Here is a 23,331-nt window from a genome sequence, read left to right as displayed (position 1 = left end):
GGGGCTCGGGCTCCCCCAGCTCGGCTCCCTTTCCGAGGCCTCCTCCTCCCTCTGTGCGAGCGGGCACGGGGCTCCCCGGGCGGCGCAGCGACCCGGGGCCCTCCGCCGACACGCGTGTCGCTCAGGCAGCAGGGACGGGGGGCTTCCAGTCCCGGGCGGCCGCTCGTGTGGCTGCTCCGGGTTTTCCTGGCGGTTGCCTGCGCGGGCTTTCGCTCCTCCCTCCGGCAATCCTATATCTGCGGCGGCCAAAGCGGGCTGAGCAGCACAGCGCATTGTTGGCCGGCCGGCGCGGAGGAGAAGCTCGCCGGGGAGGGAGGGAGCCAGCGAGCCGCGCCTGGGAAGCCTCACGCTCCCCCAGCAGAGGCGGACCATTATCACCCCCACCCCACGTCCCCACCCAGGAGCGAGAAGAGCCGCCTGCTTTATGCCGGGAGAGCCTCGCTGACACCTTTGGCCAGCACCTTTGCAGCAGCGGGGCGGGCGCGCGGTAAGTGGCCAAAGAGCTCCCCCCCCTCCTCTTGATCCCGCCGAGCAGTATGAATGGGGGTGTTGGGGGGGGGGGAGAGAGAGCAGGACTTTGGGGCCGGGGCCCTTCCACCCACTTCACGCTCCCGTGACAAACCGTCTCTGGCAGACTTTTAATTCCCCAAAGTTCCTGCCAAGGAGAGGAAAGGTCGGCTGGAGCGGTGGGTCTCCTCGGTGGTTCTTACGTGAACGTTTGGTGCTGGGGCATTTTGAAGGAAAAGGACGGCGGCTTTCTCAAACCCGGAGGCTTTTATGACGGAGCACATCTAAAAACCACCGCCGCCGCCACCACCAGCGCCCGAGTGGGCTTTTGGGAGGCGGGGGGGGGGGCTGCTGCTGCGCAGGGGCTCCTTTGGCTTGTGGGTGTGCCGGAGGGGCGACTCCGCGTCGCCCAAGGTGCCGCCTTTCCTCGGGCTGCTTGTGGCCAAAACAGTGACCCCAACCGTGTTGTGCCGGGGTGAAGGTGTCTGTGTTTGTGTTGTGTTTCAAAGGGGGGGGGGATAGCCGGCTGGGTCCGGGAGCGCCTGCAGCTGGGTCCCTGGGATCGTGCGTTTTCTGAGCCGGAGCAGAAATGTTTATGTCTTTCTCTGTCCGCATTCCCTTTTGAAGGCTGGAGATGGCAGACCACCTGATGGCCATGAACCACGGGCGCTTCCCCGATGGAACCGGTGGGCTTCACCACCACCCTGCGCATCGAATGGGCCTGGGTCAGTTCCCCACCCCCCACCATCACCAGCAGCAGCAGCAGCAGCAGCACGCCTTCAGCGCTTTGATGAGTGACCATCTACACTACGGAGGCGGGAATATGAACGCAAGCAGTGGGATCAGGCAGCACGCCATGGGGCCGGGCAACGTGAACGGGGGTCACCCTCCGAGCGGCGTGCCGCCCACGGCCAGGTTTGCCGGTTCCCAGTTCCTGGCCCCTGCGGTGGCGTCGCAAGGGGGGCCCTTGACGGCCAGCCTGCAGTTGCAGAAGCTCAACAACCAGTACTTCAGCCACCACCCGTACCCTCACAACCACTACATGCCAGACTTGCACCCCGCCAACCACCAGCTCAACGGGGCCGCCCAGCATTTCAGAGACTGCAACCCAAAGCACGGCAGCGGCAGCGGCGCGCCGGCCTCGGCGCCCCACGTCCCTGCAGCCGTGCTGCCTCCCAATGTCATAGACACTGACTTCATCGACGAGGAGGTGCTCATGTCCTTAGTCGTAGAAATGGGCTTGGACCGCATCAAGGAGCTTCCGGAGCTGTGGTTGGGACAGAACGAGTTTGACTTCATGACAGACTTCGTTTGCAAGCAGCAGTCCGGCAGAGTGAGCTGCTGACTTCTTGTGAAACAAAGGACTTTTTTTCAATGGTGTGAATGAAAACATTCCCTCCAGGCCCGGTATTGCAAAGGCTTTCAGGAGCCTGAGTATCTGGGAAACAGAGTAAACTATAAGCTTGTACAAATATGATTTCTCCCTTTGTTTTAATTGCTGTCATTGCTTTATTTTATTTTTTAACCCTGGATACTCATTTCTGCCCTCCTCTCCTGTAATAATTTTAAATGATTCAGTCTCTGCTTATTTTCCCCCCACCGGTAATATGCCAATTGTTTCAACTGTTGTCATGAATATTGGCAGATTGCTTAAACTTGTGGATTTTCTGTAGGCTATCATTTCAAATAACTAGGACAGCATTCAGATTCTGAGTTAAAGGACACACAAAAAAAGCATTAGTTGGTTGCATGAAGTTCAGGGTAGATTCCTGCACAAATACTGCCCTCTTGCTTTGTTTTTAACTATGCATTGCAGTGATACTTTTAGTCTGCTTAAACTGGAAGCTTAACAAATGTGGGCCAAACCTTCCCTGACCAGGAAAAAGAAACTAGCTCCTTAAACTCTGCTATCTGTTCCCCTCCCCATGTGTACAGACAATAATATAGTATGAATGGAACTGCCTCTGGCTGGGGGTGAAGAAACATTTCACAGTTCTTTTGCAATTTTTTGTTCTAGCTCTTTCTGCAGCCTGTTTTTATTTTGGCATCATGCTTACATGGTTTAATCAGTACAATGGGAAAATACTACTGTGTTGAAAGCTTTTTAGAAAATTTTTGACAGTATTTTTGTACAAAACTTTTTTTGAGGACATACTTGTTAATTTATTCTATTTTAATTTGCCAGTGTCAATAAAAAAGTTGAGAAAGGCTTTAATTATTCCTAGACATCATTTACCAATATATATTTTTTCTTTTAATTTATCCTTCTCTCCCCCTACAAATGTTTGATGCACATAGTCTGTCTGAATTGCTGGGGTCTGCAAGAAATGTTTTGAAGGAAAGATTACATGACGCCATTGTGTTTTGTATGTCATGATCAGTGCAGAAGGTGAAAAGGATTGAAGCATAAATATGACACCACAGTTTCATAAATAACATTGTAACATGCCTGTGTAATTTTATCAAAACTAAAATTGCCAAGAGGTGACAATTTTGTGATTTGCCAACTTGCTTTAAATGTAGTTGTCCAGAATTATGATGCATAAAGTATTTATTCTATTTATCTATTAAACTTTAATTTTTATAAATACTGTCATTTGATATATCTATAAAACTTTGTACTTTACAAAAAATCATGTTGTGCTGAAGGGTTCCAGGAAAATACAGACATGCAGGGACACTGGAAAGTTGGGTTTCTTGTATCACAGGCATAAAAGTGCTTTATCATTGCATTGAAATTTGAGATAACATTAGGAGAGAAAGAAGGGAAAGAAAATGCCGGTAAGTGGGGGGGGGGGAAATGTTTTATTAAGAAAAGATGAGCTAGTTCACTTGCAACTGGAAAGTGAATGAAAAGTACCAACTTCCAAATTTTGGCATGGAGGACCATAAAATATTTACCTTACAGCAGAAGTATGCTGTATCATTATAACTAGTGTTTGGTTTCCAAAACTGTCTCTTAAACACTCGCCTGAGTAGAGTATCAGCAGGCATTTGACTGATCCTGTTTTAACATGGTTGCAGCCGTTTATTGATAAACTTTACTCTTAGCCTACTTTGTTCTGTTAAAGATTATGCTGCCCTTCTCTTGCTTTGGAAACTGCACAGATACCTTATTTAATGATGTTCCAAAAATCTGTGTGAATAACACGACGGGAATGTAATTCCATTATATTATACTTGATGATATTTGAGACAAAATGGGGAAGTTATCTGATTAGTTTTCTTATGGAAGGAGCCGCACTGTAACATATGGTTGCCCCTAAACTTGTGGGATAGGCCTTGTCTGTGTTTTTAACATGTAGCTATGCTTCCCTGAGGGATCTGGACCCAGTTGCTCTCAAGGTGCTTTTATGTGGGGCATCTTCTCTTTGTTGCCAATACCTTCTCATAGTATAGAAGGATCCATAAAAGATGGGTGGGTGGGGAGTTCTGCTTTGAGGCAGGGAATTGTACTTGACTCTATTTGGGTTTCAGTCTTCTGATCATTATCATTCCAAATGCAGAAGTTTAATTTTTCCCCTTCTTAAAGAATATGAGTAGAAAAGTAATAAAGATATCAATAGAAGGAGTGTTTTGAGTCACATACAGGTGGTATCAAACAATAATTGCGTAGGCTTCTAAAATCACACCATTATAATTTATTATGATATCCTCTGTGTAAAAACCAGTTATTGCAACCATGCATCCATTTATTTTATAACTGTTTCAGTAATCTGCAACTTTAGCTTAGACTTGATGGACGTGAGGTTTTGATATTTGGAGCCAGGAAAATCAGTTTGCCCAAAGGGTCCTGACAGACTACAGTTGCATAACTAGCAGTTTTATTAACCTTGGTTCAGCAATTAAAAGTATATTCTGAACAGGCTGCACTTTTTGAATTTAAACATTCTGTATAAAATGGGTGAGATAGACTTCTGCTCTGATGGGGATTGACTTTTCTTCTATAAAATTGTTTAAAGCTTAGATTTGTCATACTCCAAAAATCTATAATTCCTTCACCAATAAACTCTCCCATAATAGCCCTTCTATAAATAACTTTTCTTGACCACGCAGCTTGTTGCATAACTCTCCTGGTTAACACCAGGTGAGATTCAACCATCAACAATGCCGTTTACAGTAAGGTAGGAAAGCAGTTTAGTCTGGTCCAATGTGGCAGCAGGTTAGTATCCAACCGCAGCTCTTGTCAAATGTACAGTACTGGCCCTCTGAGTAGCTGTATAACGTGTTTGTCTCATTGACATGTTATATTTCCAGGTGTACACTTAGAGGATGTTAATGTACAAAAGCAAGTCTTATAATACTGGAAAGCTTGAGAGGCAGCACAAAACAATACTCCAGGGATCATGTTTTATAATAATTTCTACAATATGACAACAAGGGTGATTATATACAACTGAAAGGCAACATTTCCAAACCATTAATGTGGTTCTATCATTGCTTCAAAGTTGAAGCTGGAGAAGAATAGTCAGTATTTGAATTCTCAACTGCAAGTTTTCAAGCTGATACCATCTGCCTTAAGTTTTCCTAAAACTGTCAAATTGCTTATTTGCATTTGACCAATGTGTTTCACCAGTGCAGTGACCTAGTTTGCTTAGCCAATGCCAGATATTTTTTTGCAAACGAAGCTGTGGGGAGGGGTTGCATGCCTGTTTAAGTTGCTTATAGCACAGGAAACTTGACCTCTGTACTTTGGCACTTTTTCAAAAAGTTCTAATATGGTACATGAGCTCTACTGTTCTTTAAGCCTTCTCCATAAATAGACACAGTGTTTTATTTGCAATAGAGATCAGTTAATAAGCCTCCTTGCGCAGAAGCAGCACAAAAGACACTTGTTAGGGAAAATAGATGCTGATTAATAAAACAACGTCACTCCCTTTGCAGTTGGCGGAAAAATACCGATGACGGACCTACGTCTGCTGGCGCTGACAAAGACATCACGCTGCCGTGCTGCATCTCACAAGAACAGTGAGCTCCCCGCAGCTGTTTATGAGGTGCTCTAGGGAGACACACTAAGAATCAGTTGACATCTATTGTATGGTTTATAGTCTGGATGATTTTTACGACTGCAAAAGCCTGTGCTGCTCATAAATTGATGTCAACAGTAAAGGCCAGATCCTTTAGAGCAAAATATTAATCCACTAATCTGTTACGGGTGGTCAGCTTTGAAATGTAAACATGCTTTCTTCTTGAATGGATTAGGTGTTGGTGCCACCTTGTGGAATGCTGATCAAAAGAGAATGGCTTTAAAAGGCTCCCTCCCCCCACCTTTCACACATAGAACGCAATGGCCTTTCTCTGTGCAATGAGCCATGCAGCCATTAGGCAAATAGCTAACTGGGCTACAGTAATTCTGTAAAGAAAGAATACTGCTCTGAGAAAGAAGGTATATACTGTGAGTCCCATATTATATTTAATTGACTTCATTATTTACAGTATTCATCCGTTTTTTAAAAAAGAACGTGTAAGGCTGCATGTACAGTGTCCTCCTAAGCACACTTTCTCTTAAATAATTTATTTAGGGGAAAAGCTCATGAAATGGAAGTCCCAAATTTGACATTATTATGCAAATGCAATCCAAGAAAAATACAGTGGCTATTCATGATACCAGCAATTGGTGATAATGCAATCTCTCTTGTTTTTCTAAACAGATTGACACCATGTCTTTACTTCGGTCTCAGGAAATGCAATCAACTGTCTTTCTAACTGCTAATTCAACACTGGAGCCTATCTTTTCTTGAAGAATGGGGACTTTTAGACCACCAACACAGTGTCCTGGGAGATTAAATTATTCTCCTGCAGGTATCTAACAACATTTCAGCCTCAGGGACAATTGGTGCTCACCTTAAAGTCATCCTTCTTCAACCTAAAAAAAGGCGGGGGGGTCCAGAATGAAACTACTGAGTTCATTAGGAACTTTGACTCCATTTCCCAAGGCTTGAACAATGACCAAGGTTTTCTCAAAAAAGCTAGGAGAGTGAGTTATCACCCATTGCTGCTCTTGTGAATGCCCTCCCTGCTTTTCTGGATTACAGTTGAATTTTACATAAGTTACATTCAGATATCACAACAATCACAGTTTCTCTGATTTATGCTCCTCTTCCCTTTCATGACCTGGATGGCCTATGCTAGCCCAGTCTCGTAAAATCTCGGAAGCTAAGCAGGGGCGAACCCAGTTAGTACTTGGATGGGAGCCCACCAAGGAAGTCCTGCGTTGCCATGCAGAACCAGGCAATGGCAAACCCTGAATGTCTCTCGCCTTGAAAACCCTGCAGGGTCACCATAAGTCAGCTATGACTTGATGCCGCTTTCCACCACCACTCCTTTCTATCCCCACATGGAGGGCAATTGAGCTTTGAGTCAAGCTTCAGTTAGCGAATGATGTCCAAATGCAAGTCCCTGGCCAAACTTGAATTTGGACCTCTACACAGATCAGGATTCTACATTGGGAATTAGGTTTGCTTTAGGGTATAATGCTTTCTTCTTCCTTTCAGTAAACCCATATGTAGTGCCGAAGGTCTTCAGTATGATTAAGCCGACAGACTTCAAATAGTATTTTAAGGGACTGAAAGAAAGTATTTTCATGTGATTAAATTCAAATTTTCTGAAACTGCAGCTTGTATATTTGTTATTACTTGAAAAGCCAACTTTTACATAATATATAAATGAGGCAGAGAAGGGAAGCCTAATCTAGGCTGCCTCTCTGCCATAGCATTAACTCTGTTCCCGCCATCCCTTATACCTCCCAGCACATAAAGGGCAGGGCCTTTTACACTTTCAACCTCTCAAATAGTCCAGCCTAAACTAGACAGACACTGTTGGAGAATTTCTGGAAGCTCCCTTTTTACTCAGGGCATCAACATATGGCTTACAGTCAACACCACAAGATTCAGACATTATGCAATTGGGATACCTAGGGCAAGAGCAGACGACCTGTAAAGGGTGGAGGGTCCTCTTTAAGGGGAATTTTCCTTTATATATTTACAATTCTCTGGAACATATTTATATATGTTATATATGGAACATATTTTATATCTGTTATATATGGAACATATTTATATATTTACTGTCCTCTTGAAATTTTGTTCAGGTTTATTGGAAGTTGCTGAGTACTATACAATTCCTACATTAAATGTTTACCTCTAATGTTCTTCTCTTGCTAATGCTGAGAACTGCGATGGTTAAAGGGGCTGTTGCTCAGTGGTAGAGCATCTGCTTGGCATGCAGAAGGTCCCAGGTTCAATCCCCAACATCTCCAGTTAAAGGGACTAGGCAGGTAGGAAAGAAGGAAGGAAAGAGGAAAGTATATTTATAAATATGATCTGTTAGTGTTTTATAAGTCCCTTTTCTAATTTATTATTTTGTGTTTGATTTGTTGCAAGGATTCTTCAGTCATAAGTTAAATAGAGTTTTAGAGCAAAGACAAAGCATAGGTATAATACATTCCTTACAATAAGGGACAACTGGAAAAGATACATGAAGGAAAAACACCAAGAGTAATTATTAGAAGTTAATCCCTTTCCTACATGTAACAGCAGCACCTCTGTATTTTCCTCATGTTTGAAGCGGAATATGATGCTAAATATTCTTTTATATGATGCTCTATATCTAGGAAATATTTATCAGAATCTGGGGTCATATGAGGAATCATGGGAAGAGAAATCCCTTCCAGACCCTCAAAATCTCCCTCTAGAATTAGCAAATGCTGGTATAGGCTGATTCCTCTTTCTCCTCAAACACACATTTCTCTTTATAACTCGGGGTTACCGTACTTGTATTCCCAGCGATGTATTAAGAGTTTGAAAATGTTATAAAAAATACTGTTCGCACTTTCTATGTGTTCCACTTGATGTAGTAAGAGTTTGAAAACATTATAAAAAAATACTGTTTGCACTTTGTTTGGCCCCTTTAGCTGTGAAGACATCTTCCAACCATTTATAAGCCATGGTATCCAAAAACCCTTTTAAAGCGATGTTTTTTACAACATTTTCAAACTCTTAATACATCACTGGGAATACAAAGTGTGGTAACCCCCTCACTCTCAGCTGCTATCAACATTCCAACTATTCTGAAGGCTATTTCATTCTCATTAGGCCTTTTGTTTATTTTTTTTCTCCTTTTGGTTTATTTATAAAATCATACATTTCTGTATACCTGGGGAGGACCTGAGTAGGTAGAGCTCTCCTTTGTCTGTACGTGGCCCCATTGTGTAGCTTTTGTTATCCACATAAGGGCCAGTCCATTTATTATTTGAATTATTTCTGTTTAAACTTACTTTTTAGGCAATTTTAAAAAATATTGCTTTGCTGGTCTTCTGAGGATTTGTGTAAATTTGTTTCTGTTCAAAGGGAATGAATCATGAATCTGCCTGTTGTTCAGATTTCTTTGTCCATAACAGCAGGTGACAACTATGTTCTCTGGTTTCTGCAGGTCATTCAACTGCCAAGTCTGGATCAGATCCCATGTGGCATCCAACACTCTGCCATCTTCCACTGTACCCTCACAACAAACCAGTGAGATAGGTTAGGCTTGGTCACTCAGGGAGTTTCCATGTTAGAGTAGGGGTTTGAACCTGTATCACAGAGCTTCTAATCCAGCACTCCAACCACTATTCAACACTGCTCAGGTTGTGTGGTGGACCAACCTTGTGCTGTGCAATTATATCCTGATGAAAAGATGCTGAGTGAGGGAGGGATGTGCTGGGGAGACAACTCATAGCAGGAGCATGTCATATTGTTTAATAGAGCTGTCAGGTTGCACACATCGGCGGGCAACCTTCCATCTTTCACCCCCTAGCCCCCACCACTTCTCTAATGAGCAGTGGGAGGAAACAAGGAGACTGCCACCTCATTTCCAGCCAAAAAAAACCAAAAGTGACATTACCACAATGCTGTAAAAATCCTCCCAACCTCTATTGTAAAAAATGTCACTTCTGGATTTTTGACCAGAAATTACTTTGCAGCAATCCATGACACCATTCCTCCCTGTCTCCAGCCCCCTGAGCATCCTGCCAGTTGCCTGCAAAGAACTGGCAACCCTCCATTGTTATGAGAATTTGGAAGTTGAGTCACTTAACCACAAATTACTTCCTTGGTTGCAACTGATTCTAGGTAGTGTACTAGTCTACATGATTCCTCTCTCAGTTCAGGATACAGCCTGATGTTATGGTGGACGTCAGCTGTAACCTTCCTGCAGCATAGACTATGGGCAAAAACGCATGGTCGCTTTAGCCTCCTTTATTCCCTGTTTCAGCCAGGATTCAGCCAGGATCGAACGTACATTCGGTGAAACGCATGTGTTCGATCCTGGCTGAATCCTGGCTGAAACAGGGAATAAAGGAGGCTAAAGCGACCATGCGTTTTTGCCCAATGAGTCATATAACCATGCATCCAGGCCCTTGGGATCATGTCCCTCAAGTGTTAACAATGTAGCAAAGGTGACCCCAACCTTTTTGAGCCTGAGGGTACATGGCTTATGTTCGGTCATATAGTGAAGATCCTTGTGCTGTGGCCACAGCTACTGCCAAAGCATTTTGATAAATCTGTACTGCCTGATCTCAAAAACAAAATTCAGTATTTGGCAGCAGAAGGGATTTCTGCACTCTGTAAAGTCCATGGATTGGAACAACCCCAAAGTCTACCTAGTCCAGCATCCTGCTCCTTGTAATGGACAGTGACTTCCAGGAAGCCCATTAGTAAAGTATGTGGGGATTAGCTCTCCACTACTGTTGTCCCCAGGAACCGTCATTTACAGTGCAATCCTAAACAGTTACACCCTTCTAATTCCATTGACTTCAATTCAATTAGAAGGGTGTAACTCTGTTTAGGAATGAACTGTTAGTATATTACTGTCTCTGGACTTGGAGGTTCTATTAAACTATCATGACCAACTTTTTGTGTGTGTGCCGTCAAGTCACAGCTGACATATGGTGACTTCGTAGGGTTTTCAAGGCAAAAGGAGTTCAGAGGTGGTTGGCCATCGCCTAGCTCTGCTAGCAACCATGGACTTTCTTGGTGGTCTCCTATCCAAGTACTAACCAGGGTCAACCCTGCTTATCTTCTGAGATATGACAAGATGAGGCTACCTTGGGGCTATCCAGGTCAGGGCAACATGACTAATAGCCACTGATAACCCTATCCTACTTTTAAATCATTTCAGCTAGGGGGCCTTACCCCATTCTGAGACACTAAACTCCATAAACTATGCATTATATAAGAAATATTTTTGCAACCCCAGTTTTTCCAACCAACCCCAGTTCAGGGAAGGAATTGTGGGTCCTAGGTTGGGTAATTGGGGGAGGTGACAACAAATATTTATTTTTTCTGTTCTGAAAGCTTTGCCAATCAATTTCATTCAATAACCTTGAGTTTTATTTAATGGGAAATGAAGCATATGTTTTTTGTATCTATTTACCTTATACTGTAGGTTTATATTTCATTATGCCTATTGTGTCTCCATTACTAATCTATTTTTCCCCTAAACTAAAAAACCCTCAGTTGCTTTAAAGAACAGTCCTAAGCTAAAGGCTTATCGCACCCAGTCCAGGGAACGTTTCTGAACTTTTTATAACAAGGAACATTCCCCCCCCCCCCCCCGCACCATGTTTTCCCGTTTTGATCATGAAACCGTTTTGGAAGCATATAAAGCCAGCAATATCCCAAAACAGTTTTATGACGATTTAAAAACTTACCCTGTTCCCATAACGTTCTAGCCTTGGGTGCGATAAATCTCAGACGCTTTGAGGACCCTTCCCTCTGCCCACGCCCACTTTTCCCAGCTCCCTCTGACTCCTCCCCTCCTGGTCAATCTTGTGGTCACTCCTCTTTTATTTGCTTGCGTCCTCCTTTTTTTTATCACCATCTGCTTTTGCTATCGTTGGGTCAAAGGGAGGCTTGTTCGTTGAGACGAAGGGGAGGGGGTGGAAGAGGGCAGGCTGCAGGATCCCAGACGGGACAATTTCAGCTGTGCACGCTCCTTTTGATTGGTTTGAGCTTGGACTGTACCATCACTTAAACATGAGCGGGTGGATTGTATTGCCAAGCATTCCCCCCCCCCCATCACATTGGGGAATTGTCTGCTCTCTACCTAGCCTCAACCGGAATTTCATGTTTTTGGAGGGAAAAAAACCCTTTCTTAACCTCCAAACCACCACAGCGAGCATTCCTGGCAACCTCTGGTAATTGGAGAAATAAAAGTGTACGCTTGCAAGCCCCCCCCCTTTATTTAAACCATGATAACTTCTAGTCCACCACCACCCCCAATCTCTAGGCAGAAGGACTTTCCCTATTCTGCTTCTGGGTCCCAATTGATTGCAAGCCCCTCTGTTTTCCCAACCACCTAACTTCTAGGGCACCTTCCCCTCCCCCTCCCCATTAGTTTCACTAGTCGGTTTACAATGCAATCTGATTAGAGAGTTCTGTGTGTGCACAAAGGTTTGTGTGCGTGCGAGAACTAGAGGCATTGGGGAAAAACGTGAGCCTATTGTCCTATCGTCCCGCTGCAACGAGGATCCCGCGCAGGCGCACCAAAATGCAGAGGGGGGAGGTAGAGGGGACCCCAAGCAACGCCACGATTACGTGTTGCTCCCTCCACGCCCCCCCCCTCTCTTGTGTGCATGCTATTTTATTGGAGGTGCGCTCCGAAAGCAGACGTTTCAGAGACGTTAGAACGGGCCGGAGTGCGGGGGGGAATTGGAACTCGCATCCAGGACAAACGCTTTTAAGGAGTTTTCCACATGTTTCCTGGACTGGGTGCGATAAGTCTCCTAGTCTGCTCAGAATCCTGCTCCAGGTGTATTCAGTGGGACTTACTGCCAGGAAAGTGTTCTTAGGATTGCCCTGCTGAACTTACATTACACTGTGTAGTAAATCTGCTCCAATTCCATGATCAACTTTGGCTGCCTATTTCCACATCTCTTTCAAAAAGCGCACCAATGGATGAACACAGTTGCACACAGTGTTTCCAATATCACTGTATCATAAGTTGCTGTAAAAGCATTGTGATACCATGAGGTTATATTTGCATTCCCTTTCCTAACAATACTTAGCATGCATTTTGCCTTTTTCACTAATGCAACATGCATTGGCATTTTCATTGAGCATCCCATCACAACCCCAAACTTTCATTCTTGGTTATTCACCACCAAATTAATTTATATAATAAGGTTAGAATTTTTACCTCATTGTGAATCAGTGGGCCAGCGTGGTGTAGTGGTTAAGAGTGGTGGTTTGGAGTGGTGGACTCTGATCTGGAAAGCTGGGTTTGATTCCCCACTCCTCCACATAAGTGGTGAACACTAATCTGGTGAACCGGGTTGGTTTCCCCACTCCTACACACAAGACCAGCTGGGTGACCTTGGGCTAGTCACACTGTCTCAGCCTCACCTACCCCACAGGGTGTCTGTTGTGGGGAGGGGAAGGTGATTGTAAGCTGGTTTGATTCTCCCTTAAGTGGTAGAGAAAGTCGGCATATAAAAACCGACTCTTCTTCTTCTTCACTTTCCACCAACATAGCACCTTATTTGCTATTAAAATAAAAATGGTCAAGTACACTACTGAGATGGGATTTAACCTGCCCCTTGTTTTTGGTTACTTGGTGTTGCCCTCAATCTGTGGTGTTCTAAATCACAGTATTTGGTTGAGAATATTATCTGGGAGACCCCATTTAATCCAGTAATCAACTGATGTTTTAAACTGTAGTTAGGATTGCAATAACTGTAGTTATTGTTGCTCTTGCTTTTCTATAGTTGCTTTTGTAATACAACACTTGTTTTCATTTTTTTGTCATTTGAGCACTATGGATTTAAAAATGTAGTCTAAATAATCATACAGATTTGTTAAGGAAACATTTGAACTTCTGGCCCACTGGCAGAGCAATCTGGAGCAGTTACACCCTTCTAAGGCTATTATTTTCAACAGATTTAGATGAGTATAACTGTTCATGGTTGCACTGTAAATCCTGCCTGTGTGGACGCAGGTCTGAGTTTGCATATTTCAAACAAAACAGAAATAATCTAATATGACAAAAGTAATGCCTATGGGGTGTTTAATGTATCCCTCGTACAGCCACTAGATGTAGCTAGCACTCTGCCCAGTTTGGATATTGGGTTATAGATTGATTTCTAAAAATGTTCTTCTATATTTGGTTTTTCATGTGCTTCTTAATTGTTATGTATGTGTTGAAGACAAGGTGGCAGTTTTAAAAGAACTTGTGTTGGGTTTCTACAGTGATTGATGGCCATAAAGGAAGTGGGACTTACGTTTCCAACTTTTGTGATTTTTTTGTCATCTGCAAGCAGAAATATTTTATTTGAAGTACATTTTAATGCCTCTGCCTCTCATTTTTTTCTGATTTAGGAATGTCTTTAAAAAAACATTTTAATCTCTTTTCCTTTGTATGGAAGGTCTCTTTGGTTAATATTAACATGTCCATTTTTAAAATTAGAAAATTGCACCGCTATGTTTTATTGGTAGGGTTGCCAGCTCCAATTCAGGAAATACCTGGAGATTTTGGGGGTGGGGCCCGAGGAGGGCAAGATTTGGGGAGGGGAGAGACTTCAATGGGGTATAATGCCATAGAGTCCACCTTCCAAGGTGGACATTGGTAAAATTATCTCTGTCACCTGGAGATCAGTTGTAATAGTGGGAGATCTCCAGCTACCACCTAGAGGTTGGCATCCCTAAACACTGCCCTCCACTGCAACCATTCTGTTTTACATTCATATAGTGGGAACAGACACAACAAGCTTTGAGGCCAAGGAAGAACAGGTTCAGAAGAAACCTGACCTGCTCCACTGGCACTGGCTTTCCTCCCCACAGGTTCTCTGTCATGTCATAAGGTACATTATATGAAGGCAAACAAATGCCCAGCTTTCTCCCATGGCTGTTTTTATGTAGTTGGACTCACTATTCTTTGTCTTTTTCCATCCTGCCTTCCTCAATGCCTCAAATCTGCAAGATTTTCTTGTTATTGTTTAAAAGTCATACACTAGCCCAGCACAGAACAGTAATAAGGCTGGGGTTTTTTAGAAACCGGCAAGGCCTTGTAGAACTGAGATTTACAAGAATGCTAGTATTGTATACATTTTGAAACCAGAAAAGAGAGTTTCCCCCTCACAAAGCTCTGCTCTGCTAGGCATAGGATTGCATCCCAGACAAGTTGTAAATCAGTATGTGCCAGATTATGGGGAAGACAAGTAAGTAAATGCCTTCTCCCTCTGTAGCTAGAAAAGCACAGTGATACTTGCACAAGGAAAAGAATAACTTTTGAATGGTGGTAATAAATCACTAACCAAAATCTCCCAAGTAAAAGTAAAAGAGTTTCAAAATGCAGGTGTGAATTCACCCTTGAAGTCTGAGATAGTGCTGAGCCAGAAGTACCACAAGCTACAGTCACACTCTCTGAAAAGGAGGTTGGCATCCACAACATTCAGCTACCAGGGTAGTGATTGCACACTGTTTACATGAGGCCACACTATGACTAGAGGGCATATGGTACACCAGCCCTACTGAAGTGAAGTGGCTCTGGTTCTGGTAAGTGACCGAATGGGAACCTTCTGTGCACTACCCTGAGTTATATGATGAATGAAGGGATGGACACAAATGTAATAAATAAATAAACAAGCACGCATTCACGTTATCAAAAGAGTTGTAATACAGTAGGAAGCCATATGAGAATGGTGTTTCTAGTCAGCCCAGCATAGTTACCATGTTACATGTTGTTATAAAAATATTCTTACTGTATAAACTAAGTGGAAAGCTCAGAGAGAATAGGTCCCAGAAGGGACCCCCCCCCCATGTGCAGGAAGCACATGCCTCACTGAAACTTCATGTGTAAATTAGGTTCTCCTGTGAATTTCTCAATCTAAATTTCAAAGCCCCTACAGATAGGAAAGACACCACCCACTGTTCTTCAGAGTCTTCCAGACATGAACATTCCCACCCCGAGGTAATTTCCACATCACTTACTTACAGCTGAGGTGTAAAGCCTTTGAAGTATACACCTAGTAATCCCTTAGGACTTCTAGAGAGTTTATGTTGGTATATTCACATTCACATTAGGACAAGCAATTGGATATGAGTAATTTCTCCACAGGTAAATGCTGCACAATTTACAGAATTTCCATTCACATTTTCATAGCACAATAAGTTGAAATATTGGCTGTCTCCAAGTCTACACACGCCTACGCCACTTCCCAGCTGTTTTCAGGGTAGACATATGGAGGCTAGCAACAAGTGAAAAGAGTCCAAAACCACCCTGACATAAGTGCTAACAGCTAATGCAAATAAAAAGCACAGTGGGGACACAAACACTCTACTCCCTCCCCACCTCTCTCTGCATGAAACCACTGAAATGCCATATCACAGGAAACCAACATTCCCACAGCATCAGTGACTTTTATTACCCCAGGTCCATAACGTGAGGTGGGATCCAATCCAGCTTTCTTATTTATTTATTCATGTATTATTTATTTAGGAAATGTGTATGCTGCCTGCTCCAGGTGGTTCACAATGAAACAAGCTCCAAGAAGAAAATAAAACAAGTTGATGAAACAAATCTCTCTCTCACACACACAAAACAAGTCAACAAAACAGCCAAACAATTAGAATAACAGAACAATAAAAACAAGCAGAGCCAATTAAAAAGCCAGAGCATAAAAGCACATAAACCAAACAGAACTGTCTAAAAGGATACTAATAAAACACTCCTTAGGCTGGGAGCAGCCAACAGCAAAAATGAAACTCCTTAGGGTAAAGAGATTTTATAGGGAATCCAACCCCATACATACCAATGACAGTGGTCTAGCCATTAATCTTTCCTTCCCCTCTATAAGGAGATCCGTTCGGCTTTTATTTTATTTTTTCCATTTATCCATCTGTTTGTAATCTTATTAATTAAAAGAAGAAGAGTTGGTTTTTATATTCCAACTTTCTCTTCCACGTAAGGGAGACTCAATCCTGTTTACAATTACCTTCCCTTCCCCTCCCCACAACAGACACCCTGTTTTTAAGATGATAATTTTAACCAGGGGTTGCTTTTATTGACCTTACACCTTTATATGTCGGGGCAGACTGTGATTCCGCGGTGCAAACCTATTGTGTCTGGAAATTTTGATGTGTTGCCACATGATTGGTCAGTCTACCGTATTAATAAACTTGACTACCAAATCATTGTCATGCACATCCTGTTTCTGTTTCAGTCTTGTGATACATTTCATTTTCTTTTCTCAGAGCTGCAAATGAAAGCTATGCTTGGAATGAATGCATTGCAGGTATTTCCAGTGCGGCCTCACATTCCAAAATGGAATGTGTCTTCATCCAAAAGTATGCTGTTCTTCCTTCTCCCAGAAGTCTAAAATTATCTGATTATATAGCATATCTAATAAAATGGGAAGGCACTGGCAAACCACCTCTGTTAGTCTCCTGCCATGAAAACCCCAAAAGGGGTCGCCATAAGTCGGCTGCGACTTGAAGGCACTTTACACACACACACACACACACACACACACACAAATATGGGTTCACAAAAAGAATATTTCATAATGTTTTTAAAACTCTGCTATGATATTATTAATTTATTTAATCATATTTCTATCCCGCCCTCCTCCCACCAAAGCAGGGCTGAGGGCAGGTCAAAACCCAGTAACAACAACATGATACAAATTTAGCAAACCAGCAACAATAATGCACTGTCCTAATAGTCAAAATTTGATCAAAATTCCAAATTCCATAAATCATGCATAACAATGATGCAGTTGGACACAATCTTCTCTTCCCTTGGTGGAGTGCACTATAAAATAGAATAACGAGCAAAGAACCCCAGATATCAGAGATGACCAAAGATGAGCTATGAGTGAAGATGATAATGGAATTAAAATGGAGATGGGAAAGGCAGGCTTCAGTGGTCAAGGGCCAGTGGTCAGATGATAACTGTTGCTGCCCTCAGCCATAAGTCTGGAGAAATATTTGTGTTACAGGCCCTGCAGAACTGAGCAAGGTCCCTCAGAGCCCGTGTCTCTTCAGACAGAGAATTACACCAGGTAGGGACCACAGCCAAAAAGGCCCTGGCCCCAGTCAAGGACAGCCGGATAGACTTTAGTCCAGGGATAACCATAGGGTTGCCAACCTCCAGGGACTAGCTGGAGTTCTCCTGCTATTACAACCGATCTCCAGCCTATAGAGATCGGTTCACCTGGTGAAAATGACTGCTTTGGCCATTGGATGCTATGGAGTTGAAGTCCCTCCCCTCCCCAAACCCCACTCTCCTCGGTCTCCACCTCAAAAACCTCCCGCTGGTGGCTAAGAGGGACCCGACAACCCTAGATTACCAGGAGATTGCTGTTGAGTACTATGCTGCCTATAAAGTCCATTACAATGGCACAATTGTTGCACAAAGGGAGAAATTTGACATAAGCCTGTTTGTATGAACTCATTTCCCATCATACAGTCTTGTTTGCCACAAACAGAAAACGATAATTTTCTAGATAATTCAAGAAATGGTTTAACAGCCAACATGGTTTTCCCATGACAAATTGGCAAAATGTGGTTTAGATCCTATTACTGTTAGGTGGCTCTGTAACTCATTGACAGATTGCACCCAAAGAGTACTTGTTAATGGTTCCTCATCTACTTGGAGAGGAGCGACTAGTGGAGTGCCTCAGGGATCTGTGCTGGGCCCTGCGTTGTTCAACATCTTTATAAATGATCTGGATGAAGGAATAGAGGGGATGCTTATTAAATTTGCAGATGATACTAAATTGGGAGGGGTAGCAAATACAGAGCCAGGATACAGGATGATCTTGACAGTCTGGAGAATTGGGCTAAAACTAATAAAATGCACTTCAACAAAGAAACATGTAAAGTTCTGCATTTGGGTAGGAAAAATCAAATACATAATTATAGGATGGGGGAGACTTGTCTTAGCAGTAGTGTGTGCAAAAAGGATCTTGGAGTCTTAGTAGACCAAATACTGAACATGAGTCACCAATGTGATGTGGTAGCTAAAAAGGCAAATGTGATCTTGGGCTGTATCAACAAAAGTATAGTGTCCAGATCACACGAAATGATGGTATCATTTTGCTCTGGCTAGACCTCACCTAGAGTATTGGGCATTGCAATTTAAGAAGGATGTAGAGAAGCTGGAATATATCCAGAGGAGAGTAACAAAGATGGTGAGGAGTCTGGAGACCAAGTTCTATGAGGAAAGGTTGAAGGAGCTGGGTATGTTTAGCCTGAAGAGGTGAATACTGAGAGGGGATATGATAACCATCTTCAAGTACTTGAAAGGCTGTCATATAGAGGAGGGTGCCAAGTTGTTTTCTGTTGCCCCAGAAGGTCGGACCAGAAATTAAATCCAAAGAGTTTCTGTCTAGACATTAGGAATAATTTTCTAACAGTTAGAGCGGTTCCTTAGTGGAACAGGCTTCCTCGGGAGGTGGTAAGCTCTCCTTCCCTGGAGATTTTTAAGCAGAGGCTAGATGGCCATCTCTCAGTAATGCTGATTCTATGACTTTAAGCAGATCATGAGAGGGAGGGCACCTTGGCCATCTTCTGGGCACGGAGTATGGGTCACTGGGGGTGTTGGGGGGAGGTAGTTGTGAATTTCTTGCATTGTGCAGGGGGTTGGACTAGATAATCCTGGTGGTCCCTTCCAACTCTATGATTCTATGGTGCAATGGTTAAAAGTGTCAAACTAGGATGAAGACCCAGGATTGAATCCTTACCCAGTCAGGGCAGTTCACCAGGTACCTTGAGCAAGTCATTCTCTCTGAGCCTAACCGCAAGTCATGACTCTCAGCAAGTCATTCTCTGTCAGCACAAGATAAGATAAAATGTTGTAAGATAAAATGGAAGCAGAGAGAATGATGTTGTAAGCTGTTTCATGTCCCCAGTGGGGAGAGAAGCAGTGCATAAATGTGTTTTTAAGTAAATAATAGAAACAAGTCAAGTCAGTAATACAGTCCAAACGTATCACAAGAAAATGTTTTTAAAATCTAACTATTATGACATGTAGGAACTACTTAAAGGGGTATTAGACAAGGATGCCCAATCTCTCCCTTACTCTATAACATCTATATAGAATGTTTAGCCCAAATGGTTAGACAAGATCCAACTATTAAAAGAATAAAAGGTCAAGTTCTGGTTAATACGATGGCATCTTATTTTCAGTGCCACCACTGCACAAATCATTGAAACCTTTAATGAATATCATAGGATATTAAAATCAGAAGATCAAAATAAATGTTTATGGGGTTTAATATGGGACAACAAGTTATGGCAGAAATATCTCAGATAACAGGATCTAATTGGGTTAATAAGTGCATTAAATACCTTGGATTAAGACTTTGGGATGGGTTAATATCACTGTTATTCTTCTTACTGTTTGTTTCACACTCCTGGCCCATGAACGCACTAGCAACTTACCTCGCAATTTAAACGTGTCCAGTACTCAAGCATCCAACATGACTTAAAATTTCTGTTCCCACAGCGACGCCTACCTCCGCTGTATTAGATAAAATCCGTATGTTTTCCCCTCGCGGCAGTATTCATGGGCCAGCTCGAAGGAGCATTGTGATTGGCTGAGGTGGTAGCCTGGCGAGAATGCCCACTCGGTGCTTGAAACAAGGACGGCAATTGGTCCAGTGTGGGCAGTGAGGTGGGGGGAGTGGGGGGAACAAGGACGGCGATTGGTCCAGCGTGGGTAGTGAGGCGGGGGGAGTGGATGGTGGGCTGGCAGCAGGAAGTGGATTGAAGACAGATTTTATGTTCGCACTTCAGGCTCCGGGTGAGGAAAACGTTTAATTTCTATTAATTCGCTGTATAAGCAAATGCTCTTAACACGGAGAAATTGTGCTCTGGAGACGTCTCCGGAATCCTTCAGAAGAGATGAAGTGTGAACATGCAAGGAAACCCCGTAGAAATCGGAGCTGCAAACGCAAAGTGCGGACATGGTCCTGGTTTGACTTATTTGTTCTCCTCCCCTCTCAATAAATGTTACTTATTTAAGTGTTCAAGTGTTTCAGGTTTTGAATGGGGACATCTAAAATCCTGTGGTCACTAACCTGGCCCTTTTTACAGCAAAAAGGGTTACAATAGTTTACATCAAATAAATCTTAACGTTGAAAAATAGTTGAAATGCTGTAAAAAAAACCTGAACGTATCATGTCTAGGCTGGATTGCTGCTTTAAAGATGAGGATACTCCCAAGGTAGCTGTTCTTGTTCTCTGCTATCTGAATTTTGATATCTAACCAACAGGCGGCAAAAGATTCAAAGAATGTTCAGCAAATATATTTTGAGACATAAAAGGATCAGGCTAAAGACAGACATTTTTCAAGGTTCTAGTGATAAAGGAGGATTATTTATTTAATTACATTTAATTATTATATTGCCTCCATGTTAAAGTTCATCATGGCATGGTTCAGGGATGAAAAGAGTAATGTGGTTTGGGACACAGCATGATATTAGTGTCTCATCAAGTCCTTGGATATGGTATACCTGGGGGTGGAAGGGGGCTATAATAAAATATTAATAATGTTAAGCTGGATCTGGCCTGGATGAGTTAAGCTTGTTGGTCTTCTTGCTTTATTCATGCTGGTGATACACAGTAAATATTTCTCCCCAGTTAACATTCCAGGAGTTTTAAAATCATGGATTGGGAAGATCAATTTTTTACAACAAGGCTGAATAAAACCTTGGGAACAGGATCAAAAAAGTGTTGACTCAACCACACTTAGACAATTTCAATATCTCTAGATCATAGGGTTGTCAATGTCCATGTGGCTCCTAGAGATCTCCTGCTATTACAGACAACCAAGATCAGTTCCCCTGGAGAAAATGGCTGCTTTAGAAGATGGACTCATTATCATTATACCTGCTGAGGTCCCTCCCCTCACCAAACCCTGCTCTCTCCAGGCTCCACCCCAAAAATCTCCAGGTATTTCCCAACACAGAGCTGGCAATCCTATAACGGCACAGATCACGATGGGTAGCTATACTAGTCTGTCAATAGCAGTAGAAAAGAGCAAGTACTCACTTCTGAAGAAGTGAGCTGTGACTCTCAAAAGTTCATACCCTGCCAGAAATTTTGTTAGTCTTTAAGGTGCTACTGGACTCTTGCTCTTTTCTCCTGCTATAATAGCACAGTAGGTAGAGTACAAGTTGTGTCTAGGCCATTTACGGTCATAGAAAAATGGCTATATAATCCCCCAGCACAAAATGGCTGGTTATCGGAACTGTATAATCTAATGCAATGAAACAAAAAAAAATTAAACATAGCTGCTGAACAAGCTAGTAGTTGGATATAAAATAAAAATTGTCCAAGAAAGTATGGAAGAATATATTTGCATATATTTCACAAATACCAAAAATGTGGAAATAAGAGAAAATGGGGAGTCAAACATACGGGAGTCAAACATACGGACCAGGGGCCAGATCCAGCCCCTTGAGAGCTCTTATCTGGCCAGCGAGCCAGCTGAGGCAGCCACCCCTCCAGTCCTGACCTGGGTTGGCAAGCCCACTGCAGGATTAGCGACTGAGGCAGTCACCCCACCCCACCCCAATCCCGATCTAAGCTGGCAAGGCATGGCCCGGCCTGGCCCAACCAAGTGACATTGATGTCATATAAATGTATGTAACAAATAAGTTCAACACTCCTGGTCTAAATGTAATTTTTAGATGGCATTATACACTAGTTAAGATAACAAAAATGTCTGTAAATATTTCAGATATGTACAGGAAATGTGGAAAGCGACAGGGTTCCTATTTTTATAGGTGGTGTTGGTGTTGCACTGTTTAGGAATTCTAGAAGGTTGTACGCATGCGCTAACTCAAGACGAACGCTGTGCTTCGAGCTCTCCTTTGAACTAAAGAATTTATAGCTCATAAAGAATCTAAATAAGGTAGTTCTAGCATACAAAACGAGATAAGTGGGGAGGAAAACAAAGAGAACCAGAAGAGATAAAAAGCTTGAAATTTCAACACCGGTAAGACCGCTTTATTTATAGCCTGACTGGGAGAACGCCTTGGGGCCACAAAAAGCCTACTCACTCTCCCCTAATTAGCTTCTAAGAATGGCAAAGAATATCAAGGAATTATCAGAACAAATATCTGCTCTTCACAACACGGTGTTAGCATTTCGAAATAAAATGACCGAAGAAATAAAGGCTATTAAGGATGATATTGCTAAAGTAGGAACAGAATTAGTAGTAATTAAGCAAATAGCTACTTCTGCAAAAGAACTGGCGACAGAAAACGAACAGAAAAATGGCCAATTAAACCCGCAAATGACAGAACTCTCTGACCGCAACAGAAGGGCTAATTTAATTATGGCAGGGATTTCTGAAGAACTTTCAGCCAAAAATTTAGAGGGGACTCTTAAGGAATGGCTGGCTGATAATGGTGTAAAGCTTCAATCAGATGAACTAGAACGTGCACATCGCTTGCAAAAAAGAGGGAAGGATGGAGCACCCCGTGATGTTATAATCAAATTCACGAGAGAAAAGCTTCAACAACAAGTATTTAAAGAACTGAAAAAGAAGAAGGACCTGAGCTTCAGAGGAAGAAGAGTGTGGGTGAGACAAGACTTTTGTCAAGAAACTCTCAAGAAAAAGAATTTAATGCGGCCCTATCCCCAAAAATTACATGCAAATAATGTAAAATTTACATGGGGCTATACATCCTCAATAATTATTTTTCAAGATGGAAAGAGGCTTATGGCACGAAACACCTCAGAAGCGATAGAACTTCTAAAACGGCTGGGAATTGATAGAGAAGATATGAGAGGGCAAGAAATGGAAGAAGAAGAAGAATCTGAAGAGGACCCTGAGG

The 23,331-nt window shown here is 42.7% G+C and overlaps 1 protein-coding gene across 1 annotated transcript; it reads left to right on the top strand.

The window, feature by feature from the left end:
* Nucleotides 1-1,138: 1,138 nt before the first annotated feature.
* CITED2 (Cbp/p300 interacting transactivator with Glu/Asp rich carboxy-terminal domain 2) lies at nt 1,139-1,998 on the top strand. Its single transcript, XM_056853211.1, has one exon. It carries the CDS (start codon nt 1,142-1,144, stop codon nt 1,850-1,852), a length of 711 nt encoding a protein of 236 aa, XP_056709189.1. The 5' UTR covers nt 1,139-1,141; the 3' UTR covers nt 1,853-1,998.
* The last annotated feature ends 21,333 nt before the right edge of the window (nt 1,999-23,331 follow it).

The sequence above is a fragment of the Euleptes europaea genome, chromosome 7 (assembly GCF_029931775.1).
Source record: "Euleptes europaea isolate rEulEur1 chromosome 7, rEulEur1.hap1, whole genome shotgun sequence".
NCBI classification, from domain to species: Eukaryota; Metazoa; Chordata; class Lepidosauria; order Squamata; family Sphaerodactylidae; genus Euleptes; species Euleptes europaea.
The sequence above is the reverse complement of the archived record's forward strand: the minus strand, read 5'-3'. Positions and strand labels throughout refer to the sequence as shown.

What these genes read in the sequence shown, in the direction of transcription:
- CITED2 (XM_056853211.1), top strand. Translation starts at nt 1,142, where the DNA reads ATGGCAGACCACCTGATGGCCATGAACCACGGGCGCTTCCCCGATGGA.